General features: G+C 43.9%; 1 protein-coding gene across 1 annotated transcript; it reads left to right on the forward strand.

Moving 5' to 3' along the window:
- The first annotated feature begins 227 nt into the window (after positions 1–227).
- SERPINC1 (serpin family C member 1) lies at positions 228–10199 on the forward strand. Its single transcript, XM_030875444.2, has 7 exons — positions 228–268; positions 2327–2696; positions 3020–3235; positions 3925–4062; positions 5794–6184; positions 7256–7320; positions 10023–10199. Exons 1-7 carry the CDS (start codon positions 228–230, stop codon positions 10197–10199), a joined length of 1398 nt encoding a protein of 465 aa, XP_030731304.1.
- The last annotated feature ends 2109 nt before the right edge of the window (positions 10200–12308 follow it).

A 12308-nucleotide genomic window follows, 5' to 3' on the forward strand; every position in this document is an offset into this window, starting at 1 on the left:
TGAACTTTAAAACTTCTCTACTAATTAACCAGCACTGGGCTCTACACTTTGCTTAACCCTGGGAGCAGGTCATCAGCCTTTGACCTCAGGCCTCCCCTCCTCACCAGCTCCATCCCCCATCCTAGCCTCTGGAACCTCATCCAGATTTAGAGGAAAGAACCAGTTCAGAGGGATTGCCTCAAACCACACTATCTCCACTCGCCCAGACCTGTGGAAGATTAGCAACCATGCTTTCCAATGGGATAGGAACTGTAGCTGCTGGAAAAAGGTAAGAGGGGTGAGCTTTCCCTTTGCATGCCCTCACTGGGTTTTCTGACCTCTGAGGGACTCACCAGGATGACCTCGACACCTTCGAGAAGACCAGGCCCTCTCCGTGGTAGTTTTAATCAGACTCATTTGGAAGACGTCATTCCAAGTGCCCTCCCTCCCACTCCCTTCTAGGGGTAAGGCCTTACCCTAAGCCACACCTTGGATTCTTAACCCAAGAAACAGGGGATGTCTTCCCTTGTACAGAGATGCTGCATCAGTGTCAGCCCTCACAGCAGTCCAGGAGATGCTCCAAGGGGAATTGCTGGGCCTTCCATACATCTGAAAAGAGGACAAATTTAATCTATGAGGACCTCCTAACTCCCTTTTTGCTCCTCCTTCCACTCAATTCCCCCCTGCCCCACCCCCATCACATCCCCCATCCCCCCACCCAAGGTCTCAGTGACCTTTGACAAAGGACTGCAGCCCTCAACATCACACACATTCCCTTCTTGATCTGGTTTTTTACAGGAAGCTAGAAGTGAGGCTGTGGCTTGACCACCTTGGTTTTTCTTTGTGCTTAACAGAACTCCTAGGGCCCCCTCAGCCTCCACTTGTATTTCCAAATGTAGCTGAGGGACAAAATGGGAAACAGAGGCAAGTAAGCTGAGGAGAAGAATGGCAAGATTCTCTCTGCTTCCTCACCCTGCCTTCCATGGCTCCCTCAGTGCCTCTGCTCTCCCATTCTGTGCCTCTGTTCTTAAAAGGACTGCAGGGTTCACTTCAGATCATGCAAGAAGCCAAGTACCCCTCAGCTGCCCCCAGCTTCCAGCCAGCCCCACGCTTGCCCAGCAGACCACTTTGGTGAGTCCTTTCTTCACTGCGTGCATAACCTGCTTTTCTGCTGGGGGAAGATTGAGAAGACTCAGTACCCTCATGCAGACTCCCCTCTCTAGACCTAAGGGCCCCAAGTCAGCCACAGGAAGTTCCTGGCCCCTCATGTCTTATCTACAAAAACATTACAAGAGCGTTTATCTCTTGGTTTACTTAATTGGGTGTCCCAATTCTCCTAATTTGCCAATTTCATGATCTCATTTTTTAAAAAGTGAAATTAGTTTTATTTACTTTAGCGAATACACGTTGGAAGTTACTAAAACTTCTAGGAATCAGAAAATGCTGAGGGCCTGAACTAAGGCAGCGAGAGAACAAGGAAACAGAATGCATAGAATCTAGGGTGTGACTAATAAGAAGGGTAAGAGGGAGAAATCCAGCGTGGCTCTCAGGTAACTGTGGGTCCCATTTGCTGAGTTGAAGGACACAGAAGGAGAAACATGTGTGTGGGTGAGAGTTATGAGTTCAGTTTGTTCGTATTTCACTAAGGAATCTGCAGGACATCCAGGTGGAATTGTCCAGCAAACAACTGGTCTGGAACTCAGTGGAAGGATTCGGCTGGAGCTAGAGACTTCCGGTGTTTTCAGCACATTGATTGTGGCTAAAGTAAATAAAACTAATTTCACTTTTTAAAAAATGAGATCATGAAATTGACAAATTAGGAGAATTCATTCCTTCTTAGCCCTCTCATGTTGCTGAAATCCATCTGCTGAATCAATCAAAATCCTCCCAATCCTTTAACATCCAGGTTAAAAATCCATCTATTTCTGAGTCCTTCCCTAATCAGCTTCTGTTAATGTCTCCTCCAACTGACCTAAGTTTTCATTGGGCACTAAAGTTCTCTGCCATTTTTCTTGTGTGCATGTCCCATCTCACCAATTGGAAACTTTGCATTCTTTATATCTTCCAGCATGAGGCCTTGGGCACACAATACTTCTAATAACCTCAGTTACTTCAATAGTTGATTCTAATTTCAACATGACTATGGCCAGGCAAGTGAAACTATCCACTTGTAAGGAGTCCAGGACTGGACTTGTCCCGGGCCCTTGTACTTTTCAAAGATTTTGGCCCTCCTCCTGGCCACAGCAGGTGGGATGGTAATCTATGCTTTACTGGGGCAAATCTGTGGTGGGCAGTGGGACAGGTGATTTCTCAGCCTAGCTTAACTCGGCTTTCTGTCCCCCTATAGGAGTGTATGTCTTCTCTCCTTGCTGCTTATTGGCCTTTGGAGCTGTGTGACCTGTCATTGGAGCCCTGGGGAGGACATCTGCACAGCCAAGCCTCGGGACATTCCCATGAATCCCATGTGTATTTACCGTGCCCCAGAGAAGAAAGCAACCGAGGGCGAGGGCTCAGAGCAGAAGATCCCCGGGGCCACCAACCGGCGGGTTTGGGAACTGTCCAAGGCCAATTCCCACTTTGCCGCCACCTTCTATCAGCATCTGGCAGACAAGAAGAATGACAAGGACAACATTTTCCTGTCACCTCTGAGTATCTCCACAGCTTTTGCTATGACCAAGCTGGGTGCCTGTGACAACACCCTCAAGCAGCTGATGGAGGTACAACCCAAAGCCCTTCTGCCTAACCTCCTTGCTGGAACACCCAGGAGAACATCTATGTGTTGGTCTAGAGCCCTTTAGAGACTTTGGGTGGTATCCCAGTCTCTTTGTGTTTCTTTTTCTCTTTCTCCTTCCTACCCTTTATTCTTCTTTTATCCATTTATTCATCTGGAAAGCATGAGCTGAGCATTTATGCTGTGCCAGGCACTGTGTTTGAAGGGACTCACAACTATTGGTCAGGGGCTGAGGGGCACTGTGCTCACCACCCATGTTAGCCAGGCTGCTTTACCAGACCCACCGCTATTTTCTTTTGGCTTCTACAGGTTTTTAAGTTTGATACCATCTCTGAGAAGACATCTGATCAGATCCACTTTTTCTTTGCCAAACTGAACTGCCGACTCTATCGAAAAGCCAATAAATCCTCTGAGTTGGTATCAGCCAACCGTCTTTTTGGAGACAAATCCCTTACCTTCAATGAGACCTACCAGGACATCAGTGAGATGGTATATGGAGCCAAGCTCCAGCCCCTGGACTTCAAGGTGAGTTGCAGATGTCATCCCTGACCTCAGAGTTCTTCTTCTCCACTCAGAAATTAAAGAGATAGAGAAGCAGGATCCAAATTAACACTGCTGTGGTAGTTGAAGGCAGGTGGAGGTGTTATAATACTATAAGTCAGAGCCCCTGGGATATGTATTCTTGCTTGAAACCTGAGAAATCAATGTAATCTCTGGATTGTAGAAGCTGCTCTGAAAAAGTTATATAAAAGTCCTGCAACAAAGAAATCTACTGACTTTATTCAATCAGTATTTCTCAAACTTTTTGGACCACATGGGCATCTCTCCTGCCCACCTCCCAACTCCTGTGTCACTCATTAGCTTCCCATAGAACATATCTCATGAATACTCATAAGAGTTCAAATTTCCAGAGTCAGAGAAGATAATATTTTGTTTTCTTTTCTCAGACTATATTTCTCCTCTTCTGTTTCTTTATTTCTTCCTCTTTTTCTTTCCTTTCTTTCTCTTTCTTCTGTTACCATTTATTAACGATATGAAAGATTCACAACACTACACTAGATATGTGAGGTTTCCCCAATCTGGGTTAGAGAGATGGCTTAACCAAATGGTGGGAAAGAGCAGAGGGATGATGGACGAAATAAAGTGCTTCACAGGGAAATGGAGAAGCCAATTGAATAGCACAGTTGCGTAGGTTTGTTTCCTGTTCTCCTCAGGGAAATGCAGAGCAGTCCAGAGTGACCATCAACCAATGGATATCCAACAAGACTGATGGGCGTATCACTGATGTCATTCCCCCAGAAGCCATCAATGAGTTCACTGTCTTGGTGCTGGTCAACACCATTTACTTCAAGGTACTCAAAATGTCCCTGGGGAGACCTCAGGGATGACTTGTTTTCCCTCCAGCTTACCTTCTTTCATACCATTGGGCATGTGTCAGTAGATCTTTTTGAGAAATGGTACATGCATGGTCTGGGTAAAATACAAATTTGCTGAGTCTAGAGTCATGTCTAGGGCTGTGGCTACTGGGCTGAGGTCCAAAGGGGGCCTGGTAGTGTCTCTGGGCCCAAGGCAAAGTGTACACACTCACAGACCCAGCACGCTCAGCAGCAAGGTGTGCGTGGTAATAAATTCTCATATATATGTGACGATTTCTCCTGTCCCTAATTAACTCCATTTTGAAATCTGGAACAAAATGACAGAGTCTATAGACAATCCTCAGTGATGAGATTTTCTCCATCATCTAGAGCAGCTTCTGCAGTGACTCAAAATTCCTCTTGCCTGAAGCTTCTGAACCTCCTGATGCCAGACTAACCTCAAACTTTGCAGAAGCCTTGTTACATGATCATGCAGACGGCTTTGTCTTTCTCAGAGAGTCAAGAGTTCTAAAGACTGTTCCAACTTTATTACATTTAGGAAGGTTGAGGGAGAAGGTCCTGGGAATAAACAGACCATTGATACTCAGGAGGGCCTTCAGCTTAACGCAGGTTGAATTGTGCCCTTCCCGGGTCATGCTCCAGATACACTCTTCTCCCCGACTGGGCCCAGGGGGTTAGCCAGTCACTGCTGTTGGCAATTACTCTGTTGCTTAGGGGGTCCCTCACCCTAAGAATGGAGTAGGTTGCATTTCTACAATGTGTACTGCCCTTTACAATTTATGGAACACTTTGCCTTTTATTAGTCCTCCTGACCTTCATAACATCACAAATGTGAACTTGGGCTGCTCAGACAGATTACTTAATGTAAATTCTGACTCTTCCATTTCTGACTGCAAACTTGAGTAAGTTACTTGAGACTCTTCTATGCCCCGACTTCTGCATCTATAAAATGGTAATAATGATACATCTACCTTACACGGTTACTGAAGGGATTAAGTTAATGCACATAAAATGCTTGGAGCAGTGCCTGGCACACAGCAAGCATCCTACAAATATTAGTGATAACCAGCTCCTAATCTTACAGATGAAGAGCCACCACTCAAAGAGTTAAATGACTTGTCCCAAAATCAAAGAGCCAGAAGATGACAGGGAATGATAATTACAACTCAGAAATGTCAAAGGAGTGTCTTGTATCCCCTCCTTCTTTGAACAGAAAGTTGGCCAGGCCTCACTCTCTGCCCAGCAGGACTCCCAGATGACCCCCCTGGGGTTATTACCTCTGTCTGGCTTTATTCATCAGGAACAGAGCCCAGCATTTTGGAGGATGTCCTTTGAGAAAGAGGCTGGTGGGAGGCAGAAAGCAAAAGGCAGTTAGATTTAAACTCCAGAAGAGACTTGCAAAGAGGCCAGTAGGTTGTTCTTGTTTTTATTTTTCTTGTTATAAAAGCAGATAGTCACTGCTGAAAACCTAGGAAAATCTAGGAAATACAGAAAAGTTCACAGAAAAAAAATGACTCATGATTCTATCACTCTGACACAGTCAGTGTTAAGACGTTTGCATGCATATCCCTCTAGCCTTTGTTCTTAACAATTACACTTACATATTAATATAATAAAATATTGTGACTACTTCCCATGTCAATATTCTCCTACGGATGTTTTTGGTCTTCTTGCTTTGTGATTCTCCCACCTGGCGTCTTCTTCCAGGGCCTGTGGAAGTCAAAGTTCAGCCCTGAGAACACAAGGAAGGAACTTTTCTACAAGGCCGATGGGGAGTCGTGTTCGGTATTCATGATGTACCAGGAAGGCAAGTTCCGCTATCGGCGCGTGGCAGAGGGCACCCAGGTGCTTGAGTTGCCCTTCAAGGGTGATGACATCACCATGGTGCTCATCCTGCCCAAGCTTGAGAAGAGCCTGACCAAGGTGGAACAGGAACTCACCCCAGAGGTGCTGCAGGAGTGGCTAGATGAGCTGACAGAGACACTGCTTGTGGTCCACATGCCCCGCTTCCGCATTGAGGACAGCTTCAGCGTGAAAGAGCGGCTGCAAGACATGGGCCTTGAGGACCTCTTCAGCCCTGAGAAGTCCAAGCTCCCAGGTGAGTGCAGGAAGGACTTTCCTCCTCTCTCTGTCCCCAAAGAAGTCTGACCAAAGGTGGAAGAGATGGGGAAAGAGTAGAAAAGGGCAAATCAGGACACCTGGATTCTAATCCCAGTTCTACTGCTAACTCAGGGAAATCCCTTCCCTCTCAAGGTGTCAGTTTTCTCTTCTGTAAAATGGGACGTTGGCTCTTGGATCTCCACAGGCCCATATGGCACTGGAACCTTTTGAGTCTGTAACTGATAGAAAAGATGGGACCAGGTAGAAAAGAACTTGAAAAGCATCAGAAAATTCAGAGCAAGGAGACAGATATGATTAAGAGCCAGGGACATCCGGGTCCCACAAAATAGGCATAGCTGACATGTAATAGCCCTTCTTCACCTGATATTCCAAAGGGCTCATGTGATTTCTAAGGTCACATGGACAGATACAGTCACCCCCTTCCCAGTTTTGATACTTTGATAACGGTGTTAAGTTGGTTTGGTTCTTCCAACCCACCATCCTTTAAAAAATATGCATTAAAATCTCTCTCTTTTTTTTTTTTGGCCGCACTGTGTGGCTTGTGGGACCTTAGTTCCCGACCAGGGATTGAACCCTTGGCAGTGAGAGCACGGAGTCCTAACCACTGGACTGCCAGGGAATTCCCTAAAATATCTCTTTTTTAAAAAGGAGTTTACAACGTTAGTTAATTGGATTTACCTTTAATGGTCTGTCTTTAAACTAAGTCTGAAAACCACTCCCAAAGTGTTGCCACACTGGAAGGGAAGACATTCCTACCAGATGGAGTGAGTTTTTCTTTAAGAACAGAGTCCTCACCCCCCCACCCCAACCCCCCCCATGAGCTGAAGCAGGAGATTAAATTCACGGGAGCCAGGCTGAATAAACCCAAAGTACTTTATTATTTTTAACATGTATTTATTTTTCAGGGTATCATTAAGTGAGGGTCCAGGATTTCTTTCTATTTTTCAAAAAAGCCCCAAAGGACCTCTTAATTTAAACTAAATTCCTTTCTGTGGGTTGAAGCCAACCTTCTCCCATTTCACAGAGCTTTCTCTGGTCTTCCTTCTAGGTATTGTTGCAGAAGGCCCGAGGGACCTCTATGTCTCAGATGCATTCCACAAGGCATTTCTTGAGGTGAGTACACCTCTCTTCGCTCTCTATTCTTCTGCTGCTTTTTTTATTCAATACATCAATATCTCATGTGATTAGTAACTTTGGAGTTGTTCCTCCACTGGCTCTTACAGTGTAGACAGCAGATGTGTGAACACTAGGAGACAGCTGTGGAAAAAGGCATGATTGCAGTGTCCCTCAAACCCCAAATCTGTAGTGCCCTCCTCCACGAGGACTGCTACAATATAGCCCTGACCTGAAGCCCTCATGGTCTAATTGTTCCACCCTCCATCCTCTACCTCTCCTGGGAACATAGACATTAAGGGGAAGGTGACACAGGAAAAGCAGGCAGCAAAGGCATTCAGAGGAGGAGAACCAGGAGAGGATGAGCTAATGGAAACCCAGGAAGGAGTGTTAAGACAATGGAAAGCATTTAGTAAGAAGATTTTTTGAAAAGTGACCGAGGTGACTTTTCCCTGAGGAATTTGGACAGAGCAGTAGGGGCACATGCCTAGTTGTAATGGCTGAAGAGCAAATGGAAAGTAAGGAAGGGGAGCTGGTGAGTGTAGATTGTGTCCTAGAGTGTGTTCCAGAAAACCAGAGCTCTAGACTATACTGCAGGTAACAGAAAGTTAGATGGTCAAATAAATGTACATCCTCTTCTTGGGAAATTAACAAGAAATAATGCACATTGGAGTGCCGACGTCTGAGCAGTTCCATAGTGAAGAAAATGGTTCAGTATTGCTTCACCTAGTGTTGCCCCAACTAAGATGCCCATGGAAACCTTTACTAGAGTAAGAGTTGTATAAAGCCTTTAGAACTTCTGGTTCTCAAACACTGAGCTATATAGATCAATGGCATTAGCTTTCTGGGGAGCTTGACTCAGGATTGGGTCTGAGAATCTGTATATTTACAAAGTTCCTCAAGGAATTTTGATGCACAACCAGGTCTGGGAACCATTTATACAGATTATTCTTTGGGAGAACCAGGCTATGAGGGAAATGTGATGGGGCAATGTTAGAGAAGGTCACAGGATTGAGGAAATTGCAAAGAAAGAAGATTGTGGTCAGCGAGGAAGGTTTCAGGGCATCATGCTAGTAAATATAGTTGCAGAGTCCAAGCTCAGTGGGAAATATGTAGTTAGGAGGAAAGCGGAGGGATCAAGGGGCAGGAGGAGGTCAGAGTAATTGTAATGGAGTGAGGAAGTGTGATAGCTTAAAAAAACCGAAGGTTATATAGTCTGAGAGAAGGATAATGTAATTATAATCTCAAAAGTCCAGATGTTCTGAGAGATGGCAAGTTCAAGGTGTAGCCATGGACTGGTTTCCTTAAGTGAAGGTAATGCTCATTGGGTTTGATGAGATGAAAGACATGGGAGGTTAGAGTATTGAATGGGTCTCCTACCACGATATTTTAATTGTCTAGGTCACATGATATCAGGAGTTAGGATAGACAGAAAGGCTACGGGCTAGGCAACAAAATCCTCAATGTGGGAATATAATCCATAGGACAATAGATATTAGTGACCTGTAGGACAATAGCAAGAGTAGAGGGATATATCTTAAAGATACTGAGGTCAGAACAGGGGATTTTACATGAGTACTGGATTCATGGTTTTGGAAGTAAAAACAACACTGATACCATATGGATTATGGAAGAAAGAGCACTTAGAAAGGCTGCAAGGGAAGATGAGTCCTCAGGGTTTTAACTGTGATTGAGAATCTTCTTCCAAGGACCCCAAATAGAAGTGGTCAGCTCAGACCTCCTTGAGGGCCTTGAATAACTATTAAGAAGAAGCGGAAGTTTACATTCATTTTGTCTACTTGAGCCAACTAAACAATGATGCAAGGCTCCTCCATGGCTCTTGGGAACCCAATACATACACCCCAACTGATTGCAGATCTCCTGAGAAGCCATTAAATAAACCAGAATCTGATTCGAATAAAAGGATCCTGGTCTTACAAAAGCTCCAGTCTGCTCATAAATTTAGTACTAGAATGATCATGAAATAGGTAGTATGGCCAGAAGGGAGGTGGTAAGGAAGGAGGGAGGGAGAGAACAGCATCAACCAGCTCCTCAAGACTCAGGAATCTGAAGTGCTTTCATTAGAGGCAGGGACAGAGTTTTAGTGACATTCTGGGTCCCCAAACAAAGTTTTCGAAAGATATCTCCCTCCAGACCTGTGCAGTTCTACTTATCAGCAAGTTCAAATACCATCACTTCAGTCTGTTACTCCAAGAAGTACTCATCTCATCCCGCCAGAGGACCCTCCTCTTTTCATAGGCCCTAGTTCCTGAGTGGCTGCTTACAGTAGTTGTATCTGGGATCTTGATGCTCCAGGAGTGAAACTACCTCAACTATAGTGCTCTAATCTGGAGTCAAAATGTCTTTTAGTATCTAGTACAATACCATATACAATGGTGCCAGCCAGAAATGTGACAACCTCGTATACATCCAGATTTCTGGTTTAGAGATTATCTGGATGGACCCTGGCACTTATTATTCAGCACAAGGCTTGGATGAATACAAGTGCTTACATCAATATTCAGTGGATGAAAGAAAGACTAAAAGTAGGGTTCCAGAGGGAACCCAACCTGACCCAAGTGTACTTTCACATGGAAAACAAATGGCATTTTGAGGAATTGCTGTGTCGATGGATGATTCACCTGCCTGTAATGAGCTGCAGAGTAGCTAATGTAGCAGTTTGTTTCCTATTTGACCTGCAGGTAAACGAGGAAGGCAGTGAAGCAGCAGCAAGTACCGTCATTGGCATTGCTGGCCGTTCGCTGAACCCCAGCAGAGTGACCTTCAAGGCCAACAGGCCCTTCCTGGTTCTTATCAGGGAAGTTGCTCTGAACACTATTATCTTCATGGGCAGAGTAGCCAACCCTTGTGTTAACTAAAATGTTATCCTTTATAGTTCTTCCTATTTTGGTTTGTGAATAGAAGTAAAAATAAATACAACTACTCCCATATCTCACAATTACGAATGGACTTTGCCACCTGAAACGAAGACAAGGAAAGGAGAAATGGATAGAGATGCTGTTGGGCATTTGGTAAAATGAGGCTTTCAATTGTTCTCTACCAGCGAACACATCTGGGTCAAGAAAGTGAAGAAGGGAGATATGTCACTGCTTCATCTTGAAAGATGGTAGGCATCCTGAGAGGGCAGGGGGAGCTTGAAATCTACGTAATCCCCTCATACTAAAAAAATCCAAAAATTTAAAACAAATTAATCTCTATACAGAAAAGACAGAGATTCAAATCTGAATATTAAATCATTTAATTCTCAAACCACTCAACATGCATAATGTTCTTTTACACAGTGTTAAAATAAAGAGGAAAATGTATTTTTATACAAACAGAATTTCAAGTATACATTAATAGACTTTTCAAATTACTAACCAAGTTGCTAAGATTTCATTCACATTGTTCTTAAAGCTGTTCAACGAGAAAGCTTTTGCTAAACTGCTTTAAATATGTTTATATAAACCCATATATTTTCACTTTCTCTGAATCTCCCTCCCCCAACCCCAGTCTCTGCCCACCCTCCTGCCCTCCCCCCTCCCCCGACACAACAGGGCTCCTGGGGCTCTAGGAGGCATGCAACCCCACCAAGAACTATTGGCTTGTCATCAGGGGAAGGACAGAATCTACAGGAGGAGAGACTGAGAACGCCTGTCAAATTAAGGGAGAGAACAAATCTGATACTTAGAAACGACACAAATCAGGATATTTGGTAGCCTGTGATTCACTTGCCTTTTATTAAAAAAAAAAGTCTCAGCCTCCCACGAAACCACCCACAAGTTTCTGATAATTTGGTAGCTGAGAAAACAATTTAACATTGGGTATTTTCCCCAGTGAAACTTCCAAAATCAAGGTAGGCATTTTGAACTTTTTCATTTGGTTGTTTCTTTTTCCCTTTGGCTGGGGGTGGGGGGCAGCTTAAAAATGGTTGATTTCTGTGTTTACATTACGGAATTTAGTTAATTTTACGAGATCACCAAGAGTTCTCCCTCCTCAACTCTCCTCCTGAAGTAATCTGGCTTCAGGGCAAGGAACAGCCACTCTCCTTAGGAATTAAAGTGCATTTTTTTCAGTAAAAGTGGGGTGGGGGGAGGTGTGGTTTACACTTAAGTGATAATGATTAAAAGAGGGTGGGGTGAGAGAAAATCCTATTCCTATATATAGGTATTTATAGTTAAGGTCATAATAAAAACAGATATTCTCTAAGGAAATAAGATGTACAAACCCAGTCCAGCACCCTCAGAGGTGCAAGAGTGCTAGCCTGGCTCACCGACTTTTCTGAGGCATCTTTATTAATGGAGTAATCGCTTCAGATGAAAGACACAAACCTCAAATGTTAGTTTTTTCAAAGGGAAAAAACAGACCGGTAGGTTCTTCTAGTTAAAAACTCTATCTCATTCCCTTTCAGGGATAACAACATTTTAGAAATTGATTGTCTGTTTTAATATGAATCCTTGATTAACAAGTGAAAAAATGTTAGATAAGTTTGTTGCTTAGAAATATTATGGTAGCCTTTAGAAACTCAGGATGAGGAGGCATAGTTGGTCCTTGCTATCAATAAATATCAGCTGAGGGGAAGTTAAAATTTTCCTGTAATCTCTTTATTTGATAGCTACCACCAGAATCTTACTTTCTGTTTTCCTATAAATGCTTTACTATTTCTTGGGGGACAAACCCAAGAATTTTCCAAAGAGAAGTAAATGCTACATTATTAGCTGTATGAAGAAGTGATGAGAAGGGGGAAATTGTCCTGGATTCTGGCCTCTGAGTCCAGTGTGATCTGCTTTTCACAGTGACCAGTGGGAAGGCACAGTGCCAGGGACAGGTAGATGGGAGACAGCTGTCACCCACCATATAAGCACCATTGAGAACAGGTGGACAGATTTCTTTCCGACTATATCCATCTGAAGGAAACGATATTTCGGCTACATTGACTTTTCTACCTTAGAACCCTCTGTCTTGTCTTTTCTTCTCAGAGACAGAGC

Source organism: Globicephala melas, chromosome 1 (genome assembly GCF_963455315.2).
Source record: "Globicephala melas chromosome 1, mGloMel1.2, whole genome shotgun sequence".
Taxonomy (NCBI): domain Eukaryota; kingdom Metazoa; phylum Chordata; class Mammalia; order Artiodactyla; family Delphinidae; genus Globicephala; species Globicephala melas.